The sequence below is a fragment of the Coenobita brevimanus genome, chromosome 107 (assembly GCF_032717465.1).
Source record: "Coenobita brevimanus isolate Jiangsu-jjx chromosome 107, ASM3271746v2, whole genome shotgun sequence".
In the NCBI taxonomy this organism is placed as follows: domain Eukaryota; kingdom Metazoa; phylum Arthropoda; class Malacostraca; order Decapoda; family Coenobitidae; genus Coenobita; species Coenobita brevimanus.
Genome location: NC_137060.1, coordinates 19,429,626 through 19,453,567, shown reverse-complemented (window position 1 = coordinate 19,453,567; position 23,942 = coordinate 19,429,626). Strand labels below are relative to the sequence as shown.

Genomic DNA, 23,942 nt, shown 5'->3' with positions numbered 1-23,942 from the left:
TTTTCAATGGTCGTGGTGATGATGGTGACGACGACGACGACGATGATGATGAGACTAGAAAGTTGTAAATGTTCATGATGATGATGACGGTGATGATGATGTATCAGTCGGTTCTGATCATTCAGCCTTAATCATGACATCCGGATTAGGGATTCGGAGCGGGAGTTCGAAATTCACTCTAGTCAGAAATAGGGGCGTGGAAGAAGTTGAGAGGCGGAAGAGAGAGTTATATGTAGAAAGAGAGAGGTGAAAAGATTAGTAAGAGAGAGAAAGAATAGTGTGGATGAGGAATTTGGAAGGAATTTGAGTGTAAAGTGGAGGGACTATAAGAAAATGTTCTGGAAAGAGGTGAAGAGAGTAAGACAGGGTGGAAGTGAGGTTAGCAGGGGAGTGAAAGATAAAAATGGTAGATTACTAGTGGAGAAGGGAGAAAAGGTGAGCAGATGGAGAGAACACTATAAGGAATTGTTGAACATAGAGGATGGAAGTAATGCGAGTATAAGTGGCTGGGGAATGCATGGGAGAAGGAGGGAGGTGAGAAGATAGGAAGAAATCAGTAGGATAGAAGTTGTGGAAGCAATGACGAAAGTTAAACTGGGGAAAGCCCCAGGAATTGATGGAGTGTGTGGTGAAATGCTGAAGTATGGGGGAGAGATAGTAGTAGAATGGATGTGGAAGATGTGCAGATTGGCCTGGGAGGAAGGTAGAGTCCCAGAGGATTGGAAATCAGGTATAATTATTCCCTTGTACAAAGGAAAAGGGGAAAAAGAAGTGTGTGGTAATCATAGGGGCACTTGTCTTCTTAGTATAATAGGAAAAGTGTATGGTAGGATACTTATTGACAGAGTTAGAGAAAGAACAGAGGAATTAGTTGGAGAAGAACAGGGAGGCTTTACGAAGGGAAGAGGTTGTGTAGATCAGATATTCATTCTTGGATCTTTAGTGGAAGAGTTTCTAGAGAAGGGAAAGAAGTTGTATGCGGCTTTCATTGATTTGGAGAAAGCATATGACAAGGTGGATAGACAAGGATTGTGGAAAGTATGAAGAATATATGGAGCAGATGGGAAGTTGTTGAATGCTGTGAAGAGTATGTATGATGGTGCTAAGGCTGAACTGCGTGTGGATGGTGAACTGAGTGAATTTTTCTATTTGAAGGTTGGGTTGGATGTGTCATGTCTCCATGGTTGTTCAATCTGTACATGGATGGGGTATTAAAAGAGGTACAACGTAGGGTAGTGGATGTTGGAGTGGCCCTGGTGAGAGAGGATAGTGTTTGGAAACTCCCTGTACTGTTGTTTGCAGATGATACTGTGTTGTTGAGTGAAGACGAAGGGGAGCTGCAAGGCTTGGTGGATAAGTTTGGGAGAGTGTGTAACAAACGGAATGTAGGGAAGAGCAAAGTGATGGTCTTTGAAAGAGGTGAAGTCAGTGAATGAACAGCGAGGTTGGATGGTGAGGAATTGGAAAATGTGAGTACGTTTAAGTACTTGGGCAGTGTGATGAGTAAGGATGGAGGTTTGGAGGGTGAAGTGCTTGAAAGGGTACGGCAGGGAAGAAAGGTTGCTGGTTCTTTGAAAGCAGTGATAAGAAACAGAGAAGTGAGCATGGAAGTGAAAAAGTTACTACATGACAGTATTGTGATACCAACTCTAACGTATGGAAGTGAAGCTTGGACGTTGTTGGAAGGACACAAGTCAAGAGTGTGAGCAGTGGAAATTAGTTATTTAAGAGGAGCCTGTGGAGTCACATGGAGAGACAGGCTGACGAATGAGGATATAAAGAAGCGTTGTGGTGTGGATGTGGATGTGATAGGAAGCGTTATGAGGAACACACTGAGGTGGTTTGGCCATGTGGAGAGGATGGAGGGTGTAAGACTGACGAAGAGAGTGTATGTGAGTGAGGTGGAGGGGGTAAGAGGGAGGGGGAGGCCGAGGATGAGATGGAGAGATGGGGTGGAGAGGTATATGAGAGAGGGGGGTGTGAGTTGGGAGCAGGGCAGTGAAATGGCGGGGGACAGGGCGACGTGGAGGCGATTTGTTTGTGGCCACCCCAAACGGGATTGAGGCGTCTGGGAATAGATAGATAGATAGATTGACAGTTCGATTCATCTGACAGGCCACTACTACAACATGGATACTAAGTGGTGTCTACAGGACTGAAAGTCGTGTAAAATTGTTTCCCTATACAAAGGACCCGGGGTAAGAGAAGTGTGTGGCAATCATAGGGGTATTTATTTTCTAAGTGTAATGGGAAATATATGGCAGGATATTTTTAAAAAAAGTTAGGGTAATAACCGAGGATTTCAGCTGGAAACAAACAAGAGGGTTTCTGAATGGGAAGAGGCAATATAGATCGATATTCTAAGGTGTTTAGTGAAGAAGTGAAAGAAGTTGTATGCAGCCTTCATTGATCTGGAGAAGGCTAATGACAGAGTGGACAGACAAGGAATGTGAAAGGTAATAACAATATATGGAATAGATGGAAAGCTGTTAAATGCCGTGAAAAGTTTGTGAAAGGGTGCTAGGGCGATTTGTCTGTTCGTGTGGAAAGTGAACTGAGTTCTTTGATCTAAGAGTTGGATTGAATCGGGGTGTGTCATGTCCCCGTGGCTGTTCAGTTTGTTTAAGGTTGGAGTTTAAAAAGAGATACTAGGGATGGTAAGGGATCTTGGAGTGTTTCTGATGAGAGGGTATAGTGTGGAAACTTCCTGTACTGTTGTTTGGTGATGATACTGAATTGTTAAATTAAGATGAATGTGAGCTGCACAGTTTGGTGAATGAGTCAGAAAGTATGTGTAGGAAACGGAATCTAAAAATGAATTCAGATGAGAGTAAAGTTATGGTCTTTGGGAGAAATGAAGGCACAGCATGCATAGTAAGTGGATGGTGAGGAATGGGGAATGTGAGTGCACTCAGGTATTCAGGTAGTGTGATGAGTACGGTGGAATTTTATATAATGTGCTTAAAAGTCTACAGCAAGGTAGAAAGGTTGCTAGTTCAGTGAAAGCAGTGATAATTAATAGGGAAATGAGCATGGAAGTAAAACGTCGCTGCATAACAGTACTGTGATCCCCACTCCTAACATATGTAAGTGGAGCTTGGACCCTGTTGGAAGGACATATGTGAAGAGTGAGAGCAGTGGAAATGAATTACCGGTACTTGAAAGGAGCGTGTGAAGTTGCTGGAGTGAGAGAGACAAACAAATGAGGAAGTAAAGGAACGTTGTGATGCTGCTCTGCATGTGATTCAATGTGCTAAGGGAAATACTTTGAGACTGTTTGGCCACGCGGTGAGGATGGACAGTGAAAGACTGACTAGAAGAGCATATGTGAGTGAGATGAAAGGGGAGAAGAGGAGGAGGGCGGGGACCACGAAGAGGTGGAGGGATGGAGTAGATATACTGTAGATATATGAGGGTGCGGGGTGCGAGTTAGAAGGAGGGCAGTCAAATGGCAGAGGACAGCGACGTGGAGGCGATTTGTCTGTGGCCAACCCTTACATGATTATGGAGTCCGGCAGTGGATGTATAATATACATAGATGGCTATATGAATTTCAGTGATACCTAGTTATGAGATAGGATTGAGTCCTTGGTTAGTATAGTTCATTCACTTAAACTTAGCAGATATTTTCGTCCTTTTCCATCCTATTTCTCGCAGCTCACTGGTAGAATCAGATAGTACTATGGCTCAGCATACTTTTCACAGTACTTCTTCGTGACTGGCGCCATAATCTCGTGTTGATCTCTAGCTATAATTCAGATGGGAATTTTCCGTCTAAGTGAACAGAGTATAGTTTGATCAGCCTCCTTATCTGCCAGTACCTGCACTAAAGCAAACTTAGGATCAATTCCCACTCGTTCTTATTGGTTTTGCAGGAAGGACAAGGGCCTATGGTAGTCGGTAAAGAAGGATCCCCAACATCCCTTTCGAAGCTACTTATTTTATTCATTATACATTATCTTACTATAATTTTCTGTTACTCAAATAATTCTAGGACAGTATTGCCATACTCTTCATAAATAACGTAGTGTTAGCAAGTAGTGATTGTTGCAGTAGCAGCAGGAGGTGGTAGTAGTAGAAAATCCCATACTCGATCTGAACGTGTAGCTTACCTGCTGGACTGCAGGTTGAAGTTGCCCTCCTCCTGCAGCTTCCTTCCGGGGGATGGGAAAGGAGCTGAGAGACGTTTGTGCTAAGTCAGAGGAGCCGACCGGTTAAGTAAGTGTCCCCGCGAGAAGGCGTATTCAAAAATGAAAAGGTTAGAAAGAGGATTTAGGGAGGCTCGTTGACAGGTGAGAGTTCGGGCCAAGTAGTGTGAAAGAGTAAAACTGCCTTGAATTTGTATTCTTGTCAGCTTTTGAGACTCCCTGGCACATCTTCCTTGCGTCTGTAGTTTGCAGCAAGGAATGGTATACCGTTTGACCTTGGAAATTGCAAGCCAACGAACGCCTTTACTTAAAACGCCTTTGCAATTCGGGGAGGAACGAATGAACTTTTGGTGAAATTAACCGAAAATGTTATAGCCTGTTTATAGAAAAAATTTCATAGACTACTGATATAAACATGTACTTTTTCTATTTTATATTTGACTTTTCGAAAGCGCACATACTATATTTTAGGGAAAATAACCCGAATGAATAGTAAGTGAAATCAACGTCAGCTGTAAACAACATCGATCCTTCGTGACTGAGCTGAAGAACGTCGAGTGCCAATAATGACGTACCAGTCACTGAAGTGGTAAGTTTTTATTGGCAAAACATGTGTCAGCTTATCAGATGTGTTATTAAAATAGGCATAAAATATCTGCGGAATGATATGGTAGCGTGTGTCATCATGCATGTTTTGTAGAGTGCACTGGGCTCGTATTTTGACCCAATAAATTGACTTTTCAGTGAACACGTTGGCTATTATAAAAGGTATGATATAGCATGGTGAGTGATCCTGTCGAATAATATAAGGCAACAGTATAATATGGCGGACAAAGTAAAGAGAACAATGTACTGTATGAGACTGTGAAAGTAGGGACAGCCTTTTTGACAAGTCAGGTTTCAGGCTAAAGATGTAATGAGACCTGCCTTACTGGCCCCTCGACCATTCACGAAAAACAGCTTGAAGTAGGCCATATATATACTTACTAAGTAAACATAGGTATTATGGCTGCTACATTCGCAACTGGGTATTGTCTCTTTTAATTTGTGCTGCCATACAGCATCTTTTCTTGACACTTCTACCGCAGATAAACTTGAGGCCCCTTAAAATATTTATTTTTGTTTAGAATGGAAATGGTGTCCCACATGGAGGCTGCCATACCTCCCTTTTTAAAAATGCTAGGTCAGGTAAGGTTAATATCATTTTTGTTGATTTGTGATGGAAAAGTTAGTAAGAAAAGATAATGTACTGTAGATCATGAAATACAGCTGTCACTTAGTATGCATAAAAAATGATGAGCCCAGTTGATATATACCAAAATACTGAATCTACACATTAGGCTGTATACGTGGATAAAGCACTGTACCAGGTAACATAGCTATCTGTTTATACTTATGTCACTGTGTCCCATTTCATTACCATGCTACTTGTTAGTACATTTACTCTAACCTGGCTGAGATCTGTAACTCCTATCACGTCATTTGATGGTCAAGTGTGGTCAGATTTGAGGGTTGATTTAAGTAATAACCCAGGAGGCTCATTCATGTATCAGAACTAAAACTTACTGAATTTCATGAACCATATCTTAGTACTGCATTCAGCATTTGTGTGTGGTCCAGTTTCATTAGATGAAAACAAAATATACAGTTGTTGTCAGGTTTATTGTTTCCCCTCAACATTATGTTTAATCATACTGTAGCCTAGACCGGTAGTATAATGCCACAGTCATCATAAGTAACCAGGTTCAGGTCTTTGTGGTAAGAAATGAAGTAGAAAACAAGTGTGGTGTCATGGTAGAATTGAATCACAAGGAAGAACTTCAGTGTTATGGCATTTGACATGTTAGCATAAAGTTGCCTCATTGTGTCTGAGATATATATACTGTTGACCACTTTTGAAATAGGTAAATGGATGTTGTACTCTAGGCATGTGGTCGTATTAAATCCTTGGCTATGTCAGTTCTATATACAGTACAGTAGGTTTCAAGTTGAGGAAGATTGGGAGGGAATTAAGGTATGATAATGAGTGAAAAGGGGACATTTTGGGATGCTGTGACCAAAATATCCATTCATACTGACTTTGAAAAGCAAAATATGACAACCTGCTGTTACAGAAATGTTAGGTCATTGATGATCTGATTGTGTATATGACTTTACATAGTCTTTCTATCCATCTATTGCCAGGTGCTGTAATCCCGCAAGGGGTGGCCGCAAACAAATTGCATCCATGTCACCCTGTCCCCCATTTCATTGCCTTGCTCCCACCTCACATCCCCCTCTCTCATATACCTCTCCACTCCATCCCTCCATCTCATCCTTAGCCTCCCCATCTCATCTCTACCCCCCTCCACCTCACTCAAATACACTCTTCTTGTCAGTCTCTCACTCCATCCTTTCCACATGGCCAAACCACCTCACTGTGTTTCTCTTAATGTTTCCTATCACATCCACATCCACACCACAATGCTTCTTCACATCCTCATTTGTTAGTCTGTCTCTCCATGTAACTCCACATGCTCCTTTCAAATAACTCATTTCCACTGCTCTCACTCTTGACTTCTGTCCCTCCAACAAGGTCCAAGCTTCACATCCATACTTTAGAGTTGGTATCACAGTACTGTCTTGCAGTAGCTTTTCACTTCCATGCTCACTTCCCTGTTTCATATCACTGCTTTCAATGAACCAGCAACCTTTCTTCCTTGTTGTACCCTTTCAAGCACTTCACCTTCTAAACTTCTGTCATTACATATCACACTACCCAACTGCTTAAATGCACTCACTTTTCCATTTCCTCCTCATCCAATCTCACTATACATTCACTGACTTCACTTCTCTCGAAGACCATAACTTTACTCTTCCCTACATTCACCTTTAGATTCTGTTTCTTACACACTTTCCCAAACTCATCCACCAATCCTTGCAGCTCTCCTTCGTCTTCATTAACAACACAGTATCGTCTGCAAACAATAGTACAGGGAGTTTCCAAACACTACCCTCTCTCACTAGGACTACTCTAACATCCACTGCCTACCTTGTATCTTTTTTATTACCCCACCCATATACAGATTGACCAACCATGGAGACATGACACATCCTTATTTCAATCCAACCTTCAAAAAGAAAAATTCACTCAGTTCACTATCCACATGCACTGTAGCATTAGCACCCTCATGAAGCTCAGTTCACTATCCACATGCACTGTAGCCTTAGCACCCTCATGAAGCTTAGTTCACTATCCACATGCACTGTAGCCTTGGCACCCTCATGCATACTCTTCATGGCCTTCAACAACTTCCCATGTATGTTACTCCATATATTCTTAATACTTTCCACAGTCCTTGTCTATCCACCCTGTCACATGCTTTCTCCAAATCCATGAAGTCTGCATACAAATTCTTTCCCTTCTTTAGAAACTTTTCCACTAAAAATCCAAGAATGAATATCTGATCTACACAACCTCTTCCCTTCCTAAAACCTCCCTGTTCATCTCCAACTAATTCCTCTATTATTTCCCTAACTCTGTCAATAAGTATCCTACCATATACTTTTCCTATTACACTAAGAAGACAAATGCCCCTATGATTGCCACACACATCTTTTTCCTCTTTTCCTTTGTACAAGGGAATAACTATACCTGACTTCCAATCATCCAGGACTTTACCTTCCTCCCGGCCAATCTGCACATCTTCCACATCCATTCTACTACTAGCTCTCCCTCATGCTTCATCATTTCACCACACACTCCATCCATTCTTGGGGCTTTCCCCTTTTAAACTTTCTTCATTGCTTCCACAGCTTCCATCCTACTGATTTCTTCCTCTCTTCTCACATCGCTCCTTCTCCCAGCCACTTATATTTGCATTACTTTCATTCTCTATGTTCAACAATTCATTAAAGTGTTCTTTCCATCTGCTCACTTTTTCTCCCTTCTCCACTAGTAATCTACGGTACCATTTTTATTTTTCGCTCCCCAGCTAACGTCTGTGTCACCCTGTCTAACTCTCTTTACCTCTTTCCAGAACATTTTTTTACATTCCCTCCACTTTACACTCGTGTAGTTTAATAAGAATAAAATATCAGAATCATTGTTGTCTGGGTAACGTGACAGCGCATGAGCAGAACAGTGGCATTCTGTCCTGTTAATTTTCAGATGAGCTGTGCACCATGAGTGGGGTCAGCTCACAACTAATATGGCAGGGATGGATAGGTGGGGTGACTCTGCGACCACAACCACGCCTGGATGTAAAATGGTTGAAATCAGACCTCCAGAGCCTCCTGCAGCCAGACAATCTCCCGTCCTTGTACAACCAGATGGTCAAGGATGGGGAGGTGGCTGGACCACATGTGGAAGGCATATTGAACTCTGCTGGTGTCACAGCAAGGAAGGGTATGCCATGTTTGGTTTGTTTTTTCTTTGAACTAGTTTATCAAGCAAGCTCCTGTACTTGTGGTGGGACAGTAAAAGATTGAATGATAGTACTGTATGTCAAAGTTATAACCTTCACAGCAGAGTTGACCCATTATTTAATACAGTACAGTACTAGAGTGGGACTAAGAAATTTGAAACTGAATCATTTTCCTCAGATCTTCCCTTGTGTGACTTGAGGGATCTAAAAAAAAAAAAAAAAGAGTACTGGTTGACATTACATCATGAGCCATCTTAATTACTAATGGGGAAATTTAATTTTACACCAGATCTCTTAGGGCCATGCATGTGCCTGACATTATCAGTCCCCATCCACTACAGACTTTTGTATCATTCAAACATTTTCTTAAATGTAAGACACCCACACAATGATTTCAAGTAGGTTAGCACATCATGTAACACACACAATAATTAATAGATACAAGGAACTTTTATTAATGTTTTGTGAATTAAAACAGTTTAATAGATCATACCATTGTGTTAAAAAATATGTAAGCAGTCGGTCAAATGCCATGAAATTCTGTGAAATTGAAAGAGTTGAGATTAATTTCACTTTAAGAACATGTTGGCCAGCCTCATACTGAAGGGATCTGCAGAGGGACCACTGGGATGTCTGTAATCAGTAGCTGAGGCTTTAGGCAAGGTACAGAGTGAAAAATTCACAATTACTTCAAGCAACTGGTATTTTGAAAACATATGTACACACACTTAGGAATCACTCAGGCAGTGGCTAGAATTGATAAATTGTACTTCTCAAATGCAGTAACCCTGATTGAGCCCCTGAATTCTGGTCCCTTACTAGCAGGTGAGAGTGGGCATTACTACTGTGGTATGAGGGTGCTAACGTGTCCCTGCTGTGATGGTATCTGTGGGCCCCAGAGTGGGTGTAATTGTGGTCCCTGCCAGAAGTTGGACAGAGAGGAAGCAGAAAGGGAACAAGAGAGTGGACGGAGTGCTACTCCACCTTCATCATCTCTATTAGAGGGATGGACATGGGGACCTCAGCCCACAGAACAGGATCTGAAAAAATGTTTGGAGGCCCTTGTGAAGGAACAGCGACTCTCATGCCTGGATGCTGCATTCACCACACTCTCTGCCAGCAGGTTGCAACAGCGTTTCATGGTGGCTCACAGGTAAGGTGTAGCTACCTTTTTCATCTCATATTAACCATGTCAGTTGTGGAAATTGATGGGTCATTTGAAAATTTGCACACTATATTTAGCTGTCCAGTATCATTACTCACAGGCCATTTAAGTACACCATAAAATAAAATGTACAGTTACACAATGGTAGTGGTAGTGTTGGTGTACAGTATTTATCATCATCCTCCATTAATGTCACCATTGGCTTGCTCCATTTGTGGAAACAGTTTCACAGTGTAGTCATGACAGATGAATCTTTTGGCTTCTGTGTTCATGCACTCTCTTACCAGCTTAGCTACTCTTCTTCCACTTGCCAGTTCTCTCACCAGTAAATTATTTAATTCATTTCTCTGATGCAGCTGGAGGCCTTCCTCCTGCAACATCTCCAAGTACTGTACCTCACGTTCAGGTACTTTCTGTCACTCTTATTTTCCTGTGTTCTGTCAACATGATAGTACCTACTGCTTCAGTGTGTCTCTTCCTCAGCCCCACAACATTGCACTACATATCATTGTGCTCTCTTCTTCTACTACTGCTTGTTTTATCCTCCTTCTCATCATCATCATCGTCATCATGACGCCCTTTATTTCCCACCTAAGGATGGGGTGAGGTAGAATCTAGAAGCAGGTAAAAGGAGAGAACATATGTAGGAGGCTTGTTAAGTGTGCCTCGTGAAATGGGCTAGATTCTCATTCACACATAATTCAAGTCTCTGGAATCCTGGCTTCCGTGAGCCATCTGAACATATACTACTATAGATATGCTTCTACACTACCTGCCAGATAGTCAATCCATCAGTTGTTAAATTAAAAAGAAAGAGGTGCTAAAACTCTTGTTGTATGCTTTTGAAAACATACCAGTATGTCATCGAGAGGAGTCTGTCTCCTGTAAGATTGCTAACTTCATCAGCTTCCATACTGCACTTTCTCACACACTTGTTTACTATATCCATCTGCCTTATTTTTGCCAAACACTTCCTTCTCCTCCCTGTAAGCTCACAAACATATATCTTGTTCGGCATTCAATTACTGCTCTAAGAAAGCTCACCTTAGCTGCTCAGATCTTTAACATACCTCACTCAGTCTGTGCCACCATTTCACACCCATATGTCATCATCATCATCATCATCACCACCTAATCCTGTGTTGTCCCATGAGGATTGTAGGAGCCTGGGGCTAGGCAAGTTGGTTCTGACATTTAAGATGAGAGTTACTAGTCTTACTCATCCCTGAATGGCATTATGTGAGCAGTAAACCCCAACGTGCTTGGTTATAAACCTGCTCAGACTCAGTCCGATTGGAGTGCCTTAACCCTTAAACTGCGGGCTTGTTTTGCTCTGTTTTGCGTGTCCCGGGGGCATATTCGGGCTCCGACAGACTCTCAAAAAATATTTGCCAAAAATCAGTTATTGATCCTAGAATATTAAAATTACATATGCATATGGCACATACCTTCAGCTTTCTCTTGGGATGTTTGTTGAGCCTTCGTCGAGTACCGTAGGACTTGTGGAGACCTCTGAAGTTGGGTAACGAAGTCTCCACTTTACACTTCCCGACAACCCGTAATATGATTACCACGGCCAGATATTATCACTAGAAACACTATTCTATGATTATCAGGTAGTTTGGATTCCATACTCCAAAAAAAAAACCCACTGTGAAAGCAATGAAAATTACGAGCGCGTATGACCTTCCCACTTGCGCTAGTTCGCCACTGGTATTCTGTCATTTATTATTCAAACAAACACTCACCCTTTATATTCCTATTATTATATAACACTTATATATATCTGCAGTCTTTATCCATAAGTTTCCTTCAGTAGTATTAGTTTATTGTCACTGAAGTCATTCAATTTTTCATTCAGTAAAATACTGTACGTAGAGAGCCACGGATTCACTTTCACTGTTATAACTTCAAGTATTTGTACTCATATTCTTATATTACTAATTATTTACATTTTCTATTGTATTTTCTATTTTATTTTCAATATTTACACTTCTGTTTTACTTACACTATGTTATTCACTGTCACTTGCAGTAACATAAAACTATATTACACTGTTCAATCATATGTACATCCATTGCTTTCACTTGCTATTTACACGTTATTTACACATTATTTTCATTTCCCACTTGCACTTTTAGCACTGGTTCTGGCTGTGGTAATCAAAGAAGCAGGTAACGCAGAGGGGAACCTGGCACTCAGTGCACTGCCAAGAGGTGCGTTTGTGCTCAGGTGTGCATCGGATGATATGTGCACACACCTGGCACCTGCGGATCGCAGCCTTCCTCTTGGTTGTGGCAGGCATTTGCACCAGTCTGTCCCGATCCATGTACGCCCTCTGCTCAAGTCTGTCGGGAAGTGTTACTGCATGGCGCCTTGGAGCTGCTGCTGTCACCTTACCATATCTTTCAAGCAGCTGCTGAACAAAAGTCCTGGTGAACAACCTCAGGGAGAAGGACTTGGGTGGCTTGACCTTCATCTTGTACAGGATGAAGGCGTTCAGCATCGTCATGTCTATGAGATGCAGAAAAACTTTCCTGTACCACCTAGTATTCTTCCTGAGGCAGTCGATCTCTCCAATCATCATGTCGGACTTGCCCACCAGCCGCATGTTGATATTGTAGTCTAAGACAGCATCAGGTTTCCTCACAGGTTCACCTGTCCTACGGTCGACCTTCCCACTGTCTTTCAGTTCCCCCTTGTGTACGGTGGTGAGCATGTGCACGACCCTCTTGTCATGCCACCATATTGCCAGCATCTTCTCAGACTTGCGTAGGTGCACGTCTCCTCGCTGCGAGGTTCCTGCCTCTGGGAATTTAGGGAAGTGGGGACGATTACTCTTGACAGTGTCGCAGGAGCCGATGCCGTGCTCTGAAAGGTATTTGGCAAGTTTTGGTGTTGTATAATAGTTGTCTGTATACAGCACATGATTCCCGCCAAAATACCTTTCAGGGAGCACTTTCACTACACAGCCTGAGAAGCCAAGGGGGTGTGTTTTATCCACATCGACAGTGCTGGCTGAATAAATGACAAAGTCAAGGATGTACCCCGTCTTACAGTCGCACAGTACAAAGAACTTGATTCCAAAGCGATGGCATTTGCTTGGAATGTACTGCACAAACCTAAGACGTCCTCTGAACAAAACCAAGGATTTGTCAATGACAGCCTTCTGAAAGGGGTGGAAGAATGTCATAAACTTATCCTTCATTCTGCTCAGAATCTCCTGGATCTTCCAGAGTGGGTCGGTTTGGGAAGGTATATCGTTGTTGGCAAAGTGCAGGTTTCCCATGATGTTCTGGAAGCGATCTCTGGCCATGTACTTATTGAAGGTGGGTGAGGGTAGTAAGGGGTCCATGGACCAGTATTCTTCCAACTCATGCTTCTTTGAGTGTGGCATGAGGGGGAAGAACACATACAGCTTCTGCACTCCCAGCATGGACCACTGTTGCATCTTGGCTGCACCTGTACCACTTGCAGCACATTGTGATTCATACCTGTTGGTCTCATCACATATGTGCTGCATGACTTCATCATCTAGGAAGGCCAAAGGAGGTCAACACACTCAGCATCCTCATCAAGATTAAAGGCAGGCTGTATCCCTGAGGAACTCTCGTTGAAATCAAGATGTTCTGGGACAAAATCGGACCCTTCCGTCCATGCGAAGGCGTCCAGGATTCCCTGTCGTGGCGGTGTAGGGTGGGTGAGGGTGGAGGGTGGCTGTGAGGCAGATTTATCAGATTCAAGGTCACTCGCACTGACCCTGGGTTGCCGTACAGCACTAGCAGCCCTTACTCTACTGGGAACTCTACTTTTACGGGTCAGGGATTTACCACTTCCTCTACGGCCTGCCTTCACTGTTGACTCCGACGATGAAGACTCCAGAGAAAATTCAGCAGAAGAAGAGGAAGAAATGAGTGAAGTGGGGCTTGGGGAACGGGGAGGTGATTCACCTCGGGACTCATGGCGGGCCGGGTCACGTGGGGCCATTGTTCCGGGGCTAACCCGCCGCTTTTTCATTCCCTTCCCAAATTCCTTCCCTTGCTGCACTAACGGCTCCTTTCCCTTGGAGCTAGGGATAACTTGGGACACTTAAGCACTCGTACTAGGAGTTTCTGGCACGATTTCCTCACCCGGCTCATCATACAAATCCCCCGAAGGATCATAGTAACTATCCATCATTATCATTGATAATTCGGCTAGTTCGCGTTCCACTGCAGAGTCACTTAGTCCTTTCCTGCTTCCCCCACAAGTTTTTCTGGGTGTAGAGGTCACGGGGCCCTTTGCAATGGGCGCAGAAGCGGCAGAAATGGCGGGGCGCGAGTGCGACTTGCTTTGACAGAGGAGGACAAGGAACTGATTGGCGCAGCTTATCTGAGAAGGCAAGGGTTGACAGTGACAATGGGGCTGACAGCTGCTAACTTACATACTAAGAAATTATTGATAGGAAATCTCGGCAATACATACAGAAATAGGTAGTTTCAGGTGAATGTAAATGTCACTTAGGCTTCTCCCTTCCTTTCTTATATATATTTTTATTACGGAAATAAATTACAAGGCATAATTCAAAGGGGAAATTGCCGTGGGAATTTAGCGAACGAATGCATGTGAGGTGTTGGCAGGTGATAATTAGCCAATTCCTGGTGTATACCACTATCACTTGCCTTATTTCTTTTTGGTATATATTATTTTGTATAAGTATAGGGCATAGGGCTTATTTCAATGGATGAAATCAGTGGAAAAATCCGGGGGAGATTTGCTTTAGCGCAGCGCGGCAGGGCAGGCGATAGGAAAGGGTAAAGGAGGTGAGGTAGGGAGGGGTGAGAGGGTACTGGAGGGGAGGTAGGGAGGGGAGTCAAGAACGGGGGAAAATGGCTAAATTGTCAACAATGGATGGGAGTACAGGTGAGATTAGGAGTGCTGACTATTGGTGGACAGTAGCAGTACATGCTAAAAAATGTTTAGTAGGAAATCTTGAAAATACAGAAAAAAGTAGGTAGATCCAGGTGAATGTAAATGTCACTTTGGCTCCTCCCTTCCTTTCTTATATAAATTTTTTTTACGAGAATAGATTATACAGCATATTTCAAAGGGGAAATTTTCGTGGGAAATTAGCGAACAAGTGCACGTGAGGTGTTGTCAGGTGATAATTAGCCAAATCAAGGTGTATAGCACTATCACTTGCCTTATTTTTTTTTGGTATATATTATTTTGTATAAGAATAGGGCATAGGGCTTATTTCAATGGATGAAATCAGTGGATAATTCTGGGGGAAATTTGCTCTAGCGCAGCGCGGCCGGGTAGGCGAGAGGACAGGGTAATGGAGGGGAGGTAGGGAGGGAAGTCTGGAACGGGGAAAAATGGCTAAATTATCAACAATGGATGGGAGTACAGATGAGATTTGGAGTGCTGACTAGTGTTGGACATTGGCAGTACTGATAGATGATACAAGGCACCAATTGAAAGCCCGGGAGAATTCAAAATAACACAGAATCACAAAAGTGACGCCCCGCTGTACGATCCATTGCGCCCAAGTGTCATGAAAGTGATGTCCCGCGGTTAAGGGGTTAATTACCCACTAAACCACCAGGCACAACAATTTGGTTATATGGTTACCATGCAGCATAGTAAATGGTTAAGTAAACTTTTGATCAGTATTCTCTTCACTTGCATTTCAGCCAGTCTCTTGAACACTGTTCAGTTCTCCAGCTACACCTCTCCTCAAAAGTGTTTTCTCATTGAAAGTGTTCTCCTATTACCTTCCATGCATCATTATTGCAAATAACAGTTCAGTGATATTTAAAACTCATCATTTTCTCCAGCACCTCTTAGTTCAGTATACTGTAATAGTACATTTGAAATAAAAATGTTTGGGGGTTTCCTGTACCATAGAGAGAAATAAGTATCTTCAAAATCTGTCCTCAGCACACAAACCGAACTTATTTTTATCTTCATTTACTCTCTGAGTTATGATGATATTCACTTCATTTTTCAAAATGAAAATTTTGAATCATTTAGGGAATGCTGTCCTCATAATTTGTGACTTTCATTCATCTCAAAGTGCATATGGTATCCACTGCTGAAAGAGAAATTGGGGAATTAACTAGTATGTATGGCTTTCTTTTTCCATCATCATCATCATCATCATCCAGACCTTTTTCCCACCCTAGGGCAGGGTGAGGGGTAGCAACGTCCAGACAGCCTAAGTTTATCCAATTCAATGGGCCATGCTGCCATTCACTTATCATTCAAGCCCATGGAATCCTGGCTTCATCATATAGACAAAAAAAAAATTTCACATTCTTTGGTTTCACATACACCTATCTGCTAGAGTCAGTCCAATTGCTGTCATGTTAAAAATGGGTGCCAAATCCCTAGTTATGTGCTTCTTCACACCAAATTCATCCAGCCAGCTCAGTCTCTTGTCAGTCCCTTAGCCTCACCAACTTCTTACCTCTCTTCCTCACACACTCATCCACCATATCCTTCCACCTTCTGCTTGGCCTGCCTCGCCTCCTCCCGCTTTCAGATTCACTCAGATATACCTTTTTCACTACTCTGTTGTAATCCATCGTCTCCACGTGACCAGACCATCTTAGTACACTCTCTTCGATTCTGGTGTCGACAGACTTCCTCACTCTGCATCTTTCACGAATCACATTATTCCATATCCTATCCACTCTCTTTACTCCACATACATTCTCAGCAGTCCCATCTCCACTGCTCTTACTCTTGGCTTTTCATTTTCATGCCATACCATAGTCTCACATCCGTATGTTAAAGTTGGCACTAACACTTTCATGTAAGCCTCTCTTTCTTTTCAGTTTTCTTTAATTAAATATTAAAAAATTTTGTGCTTATTAGATCATTCGTAACTAAGCATCTAAAACTCTCCTTCAGATATCATGTACATTTACTGTTGCCTATTGTGTTTAGAGGTCGTCCAGAATGGTATTCTACCATAAGGCCATAAGCATACTGTTTTTCAATTCCAGGTATTTAGTGGCATTAAAACGTGCCCGACCACCAGACACCAAATGTAGTGATTCCTCAGCAAAAAAGAAACCCCAGTCAACCAACATCTGGGGTGAGAGTGGGAGAGTGAGTGGACGTGGAGCCACAGGTGCTGAGAGAGCCACATTAGGACTGGCCAGAGTTGGATCCAGAGCTGCACTTAATTTTGCATTTGCATTCTTGAGACGAGCTTGGAGGTCTGGAGAGGATGCTGATTTGTGCACAGAGCTGTTACAGGTAAGTTGCATACGATACCAGTTTCAGTTTTAAGTCAGACATGGTGACGGGCAACAGTATCTTTTTTAGTCCGTAAAGTTAGCTGACACTGAATTATCATAGAGAAGAGACATTTGATTTTGTTAAAGGCCACCTCATCCCATCCATTTTGGTGGGGGTAAGAGTTTTGGTGATGGTGGTGATGATAGTGATGATGATGATCCAAGATTATTTTTTGTTTTATTGCAGGAATCTCTTGAAGCACTGGAAACTCTGCCAGAAGCAACACTATTTGATGAGTCAGCAGTATCGTCTGTGTGGTTAGATGTGGTGGAGCGGTCACAGAAATTCCTTACATCAGTTGTTCTCAGCCAAGTTCCTGGAGGTAAGGGTTGTTTGTTTTGTTTTATTGTATATGTTTTTATTTTTTCACAGTGGTTTACTGTGTGGGTGAGACAGTAAGTTTTGGAAGTTGATAAGGGAAGGGAAAGGTTAGGGTATTGAGTTGGAGCATATATACCATCCACTCACTCGATGTAGTGCTGCTTTGGGTGTCTGCCCATTCTTCTCTTCCTTCCTTCCTCTTCTGTAATTCATTCATTCATTCCTCATCCTTCTGCCTACTACAGGTGACTTTGCACCCCCTCTTCTGTCATTCTTTCCCTCATTCTTTCCTCTTCCTTCTGCCTCTGAGTGACTCTACACTTAGTGACAAGCCAAATGGTTTCCTGTACACCAGGAAACCATTTACAGTCACTACTGTACTCGTTTTACATTGATTCGGTTTACGATAATTCGCTACAACGATAATAGAAATGTTCCACCCCAAAATTCGATTTACAATAAATTTCCTGCTATAACGATTTTGCCATCGGAAAGCGCCAGGCACACACAAGGTGACCATCGCTTGTCTCAGGCAAGATGGCAGCTCCGGCTTGCACTGCATTGGTATGGTTCAGGTCTCACCACCCCTTCAAAGCCCTGTCTTTTCAACTTGTTTGTGTGTGCCCCCTTGTTATCGTCACCTCTCAGCCAAACGCCATACTACAGTACTGTGGATTTGTGTGCCCAGTGGTAAGGTCAGTGCCAGTATAGGCCCCAGTGCTATGGCTGGTGCAGGTATGGGCCGCAGAGCTAAGGTTGGTGCAGGTATGGTCTGGATTCCCCTCCCCCTAACTTGTTCCTGTCTGAATCAGAGGCTGACCACTAGTGCCTGTAAGCACAAGCTGTCCCCCAGCCTCAGGGGGAATGACTTGGAAACGACTTGGACCAACACAGTAAGGAATGAAGGTGGGTTGTCATTTATGGTTCAGTCTTGGTTAGATGACTTTGGGAAGTTGAGTTGACATAACCCCCCTTTTATAATGTGTTTCAATATCCTGATTTACAATAAAATTGGTATACGATAAGGTATGACCTGACATAACCCCATCGTAAAACAAGTAGTGACTGTACTATGCTGGGTGGTAACCATATAACCAAAGTATGGTGCCAGGTGGTTTAGTGGGTATATAATTAAGGTGCCCCAATCGGATTGAGCCTGTGTAGGCTTATATCCAAGGGGTAGGTAGGGTTTATTGCTCACATAATACCACTCAGGGATCAGTGAGGATGGTCACTCTCATTTCAAATGTCAGGACCAATTTGCCTAGCCCTGGGCTCTTATACTCCTCATGGGGCAACATAGGATTGGATGATGGATGTACTGTATATATATATATATATATATATATATATATATATATATATATATATACACATACAGTAGAATCTCTTTGGTCTGGACCCCTTTGATCCGGATTTCTGTTAATTTGGACAAAATTTAAAAATAATAAGCTCCAAAAATATGTTGAAAGTAATTCTAAAGTCATTTTCAGTATTGGCGTGGAAAGCGATCGTCATTTGTTTAGTCTCGGATCACGCTAGGTCGCAACATGGGTGCCTGTTTAAACACACGCTAGCATTCGTTCCATCAACTAGTTCATCAACCATTTATATTTTTACGCTGTATTTCAAAAGTTAATCCTCCTTACCATGCCCCTTAATGCAAGTGTAGCTTCTGCAATGAATAAAGGTGTTAAAAGGAGGAGTTTGCTTACACAAAAATGGGTCAGAATATTCTGCAGTGTTTAGTGATTACTGTAGGTTATTTTTTGTACTTAAATGTGCTTTACTTGTACATCAAACATTAGCTTCTTGCCCATATGGGCATTATCAGTATGCCAAAGATGACAATGTATTTTTTGCCTACATAAGTTTTATTTTTATTCCAAATATTACAGTTAATTAATTAATTTATTTTTTTGCCTACACCGGCCTTAGTCACTTACTACAATTTAAAATGTAGACTAGTTTCTTGTCATGGCCTTACCTGTAAATTATGCAATACAAAACTATCGTACACGATTAGTTTAGTTATTTTAGTATCCTTTCATCTTTTGCAGTTATGTAGGGTTGACATATGCCACATATGTTAATAATTAACAAACATACCATATGTAGATAGCTTTTGGTATGAACTGGAGATTACCCTGATGGTCCGGACAATCTGCTAATTTGGACAACCCTTCCCCCCATATAGTCCGAATGAGAGAGGTTCTGCTGTATATATATACAGTACCCTCGCGTCCAACACAGTAATATTGTCATGCATGGGTCATGTGTTGGACTAACAACAGAGCTTATGGGGAAAAATGAATTATGTCAGCAACCCTCGGAAAAGTCACCCTAAATACCTACCATATTCATTCATTCATTCATTGCCAGACCCCATGTATCCCAGACAGGGTGGCCAAGGGCTTAGAGTTAATTGTTTTACAGGGAGGGGCACTAATCCTCCACCAACCCCACTTGACATAGGGATGCCAACAGCATCTGGTGTTCCCAGGCGGTCACCCATCCAAGTACTAACCAGACCCAACGTTGCTTAACTTCGCTGATCAGATGGGAAGCGGTGTACTCATCGTGGTATGGCCGTTGGCACCTACCATATACTGTACTTATACATATATTGGTACTATTGTAATTATAATAAATGGTACTGTGCTATGAATGATAACTAACCTTTTAGGATAGTGTTGGTGGGCTTGCTGGGAATGGAAGGTGGTATCCGAGGCTGTAGGTAGTCCTACTGGGTCCCCGAAGGATGGCTGCTGGCATCACTAGCGAGTAATGACTGTTGCTCCTCCTCAACCTCCCTCATAAATCCTTCGAAATCAAACCTCCCTCATAAATCCTTCGAAATCACACTCAGAATCACTATCTTCGTTCACAGCCATGGAAGGTCCTGCTTCTGCCAGTCCTAGCACTCTTCTCTCTTCCTTGTCTTGGTTTTTTTATTATGGTCCTCACACTGGCTTCATTCATGTCGTAGGCCTTGGCAATGTCCACATTCCTCTCCCCTTTCTTCTTCCTCTCGATGATTTCTAGCTTGGTGGCCTGAGGGAGGTGCCACCGCTTCTTGGGGTTCTCAGAAGGCTTCCTAGGCATCGTGGGCAGGGTAAAATGCAGTAACAAGGGCAGAAAATGCAGCAAGAAAAAAGCACCTTCCATGCAATTATGCGACTGAGTGGCGCTGTGGCGGGAGAAATTTAAACTAAACATCACGTGAGAGCAGAAGCTTTTTTCATTGGGCGGCATCACGATCTCGTCACGATAGGGGGCAGGGGAGGCTGATTGGAAGTTTTGATTGGCTGTCAGCGTCACGGGAACGTCCAGTATGACCGTGTTGGACCAGGGGTGATCGTGCTAGAGGCGAACTCTGCGGATTTCGCCCACTTCTCGGAGCTCCGTCAGTGTTATGCTAACACACTCGTGTTGCAGTAATTAAATCGTATTAAATAATACTGATTAATTGCTCTCCGTGCTGGACCCGAATCGTGCTGGACTAACGCGTGTTGGACGCGAGGGTACTGTATATATATATATATATATATAAGTAATCCCTCCAATATCCGATGTAATAGAGCCATAGGCAGGTCCGGATGGTCCTGTCCAGATATTGGGCCCCAGCTTATGGACTTGTACTTGTGGACCCTAACTCAGAGAAACACCTTTACAGCTCCCTCTGGACATGCATAGCACCTATTTAAGACCCAAATCACACCAATAAGGCACATAAAAGACTGAAATAAATGCAAAAGAAGCATAAAATGAGGGTTTTGAGGTAGGTTCATACAATATTCAACATTCTAGGTATTTACAAGTCCCTGGCTCCTGGACTGGTAGTTATGGACCCTAACCTCGCCTAACTCAGAAAAACACCTTCCTACTGCACATGCATAGCACCTAAGACACAGCATATTCACACCAATAAGGGACATAAAAGAGTGAAATGAGGTGTTTGAGGTAAGTATAGTATGGAAAATACAGTAAAGTACAGTATGAAACATTCTGCCTACTTACAGCAAGTCCAAGGCCATCTCGATGAATAACCGCCTCCTCTCGGACTCTGACAGTAAGAAGGGTTTCCTGAAGCACTTGCAGTACACTGTTCATGAAGTCTTGTACTGAACTTTGTCATTCGCACTCAAAAGTCTGTTCTCTTCACAGTGCGCACTCTTGTCTAACTTATGTTCCATTGTAACTTACTAAGTGTTGCACTCTGCACTTTAACTTTTTCCACTCTTCTAACCATTTTCTAAAGCAAAAACACACAAGTCTATTTACGTTAAATTTAATTCAAAAATTGTCCTTTCACTCACAACTGTAAATCCTTAACACAACACACTGTTTTTTTCACTGCACAACACTGTAAATTCCCATGTGGTCTAGTGGAGAAGTTCTTGGCGTCTGTTCTCTGTCAGAGTCTGAGAGTATCACTGGCAGGTGACCTAGGGGTGCGTCGCTGGGTCGTGGTGATGGGGTACCCACTGCAGACGACTCTGAAGATAGATGCAAATTCACATCGAGTGGTGACTCGACCGTGGCTGATGTGCTGGGCGGTGGCTCGGAGCATGAGGGCCTGTCTTGGGGAGGCAATGGAATGAAGCCAGGGCTGGGCACAGCGGGGGTCACGGGCCTGAAAAAACTGTCAGTCGTTGATTGACGCAAGGAACGACGATTCTGACGATTGATGATGCGCTTTCTGAAAGCACGCACTTCCTCCACAAGTTCCAAGGGCCCCATCTCCCTGTCGCAGTCCGGGTGTTCCAGGTAGTCGAGAACGAACTCTAGGTGTTCCCGGAGTACGCTCGGCTTGGGGATGGCTGGAGTTGTGTCATGCTGAGAGGAGTCCACATCATCGTCGCCGTCCTCGCCGGAATCTTCAAGCTGGGTACTGACACCTGCAACTGAAGATGCGATCTCGATATCAGACAAGGTCTGATACCCAGGATCGCCCTCGTTGTCATCCAACCACTCTCGCACATCGTCCACATCAACATCGTCGCCATGCCTACATAGACGTGCATGGAAGTCATCCACGTCAAAACCTAGGAAATCGTACTCCACATCCGTTCCGAGAAGCAGATGAGACCAACCATTTTCTAGAGTCTTGACAAGGACTTCCTTCCATGCACTGGTCCAGTTGTAGATTGCAGACTTGATGTTGTAGCGACGAAGGTTTTCCAAAGTCCGCTGGCCTCGTGTGTCCCGTCCCTCCCTGCGCTCATCCTCGTCCTCGAGGACAACCATCACCACGTCCAGGAACTTCCTTCGGTATAGGCGCTTTGTTGCCACGATCACTCCTTGGTCCATTGGTTGGATGACAACAGTCGTATTAGGTGGCAGAAACATGCACCTAATCTGGCCATTCTCAGCCACCAAGTCCTTGTCGCACTGGTGGGCAGGTGCATTGTCGAGGAGAAGGAGGGCCTTTACCTGGTCGCGTGGGATTCCCAGTGTCTCCGTCTGGTAATGTATGACCTCCTTGACGAAGTGGGGGTGGAACCAGTCTTTGAAGATCTGGGCTGTAAACCATGCTTCAAAGAATGGTACCAGACGCCAGGAAGGACATCCATCACCCCACGAAGACACCGAGGCTGCTTTGCACGGCCAACAATAACAGGCTTAAGCTGGTGCATGCCATTAGCATTGGCACAACACAAAGCAGATATCCGTTCCTTGGAGAGCTCACGGCCAGGTACACGCTTCTCTGTCTCCTCGGCTAGAGTGTTTGTTGGCAAAGAGCGATAGAATAAACCAGTTTCGTCAGCATTGTAGACTTGACCGAGAGTGAGGCCCTCCCTGTCGATCAAGCCCTTCATCTTGTGCCGAAACTCGTCAACTCCATCCTCGTTAGCATCCAAAGCTTCGCCATGAGCTTTACAGTTGGTAAGGCTATGCCGTAACTTGAACGCGAAGAGCCAACTTTCGGAAGCCTTGAAGTCTAGGGCGTCATGAAGCCTGGCGAACTTCTCAGCAGCAGCCTTCAGCTCCGTACCACGTACCATCACACCAGCAGCACATTGCTGTCGATACCAAATCAACATGGAGCGGTCGACTTCAGCAAACTTGGGAGTAAACATCACCTTCCTCTCCACGTTGCGTTTGCTCCTCGATGAGAAGTCAGCCGTGTACTGCATGAATTTGTCTCGGGATCTCTTAATATCAAACAAAGTAGATCGGGCCAGGTTGAACTCGCGGAGGATGCAGGAAGAAGACCACCCCACATCTACTTTCTCCAATATCTCCCGTTTCTTCTCCAGAGTCAACACCACTCTCTCCCTCTTCTCAGGCGGCGGGGCCATCATCACACACATGAAGGAGAGGCATGAGAGCAGCAGGAGTCCCTGCAGCAGCTAAGGCACCATCACAAAAGCGAGCATGTGGGCAGCCATGACGACGAGCGTGCACTTACTACGAGAGACAGGCGGAAAGTGGGGAGGATGCAGGGGCGCTCTAGCGGACATCGGGGGAATGACACGCCACAACAAAGCTGTCCCACGCCCCGCACGCCAAGTTCAAATTACGAGAGGGAAAAATTCGTTCCCCCCCCCGAATTTTTTGCGGTTTTCGGACCATTTTGGGAATATTGGATCCCGGGACGATTATGTC

The 23,942-nt window shown here is 43.6% G+C and overlaps 1 protein-coding gene and 1 non-coding gene across 2 annotated transcripts in view; one reads left to right on the top strand and one right to left on the bottom strand.

The window, feature by feature from the left end:
- Positions 1-4,670: 4,670 nt before the first annotated feature.
- The window catches only part of HERC2 (E3 ubiquitin-protein ligase HERC2), a 433,977-nt gene continuing 414,705 nt past the window's right edge, over positions 4,671-23,942 (top strand). Inside the window, exons 1-5 of the mRNA XM_080285543.1 lie at positions 4,671-4,737; positions 8,299-8,535; positions 9,380-9,707; positions 16,712-16,967; positions 17,196-17,331. Coding sequence (XP_080141669.1) covers positions 8,313-8,535; positions 9,380-9,707; positions 16,712-16,967; positions 17,196-17,331 — 943 coding nt within the window. The 5' untranslated portion in view covers positions 4,671-4,737; positions 8,299-8,312. The remainder of the gene's footprint in view (positions 4,738-8,298; positions 8,536-9,379; positions 9,708-16,711; positions 16,968-17,195; positions 17,332-23,942) is intronic.
- LOC145416810 (5S ribosomal RNA) lies at positions 19,809-19,927 on the bottom strand. Its single transcript, XR_013900335.1, has one exon. It is a non-coding gene; the product is annotated as a 5S ribosomal RNA (ribosomal RNA).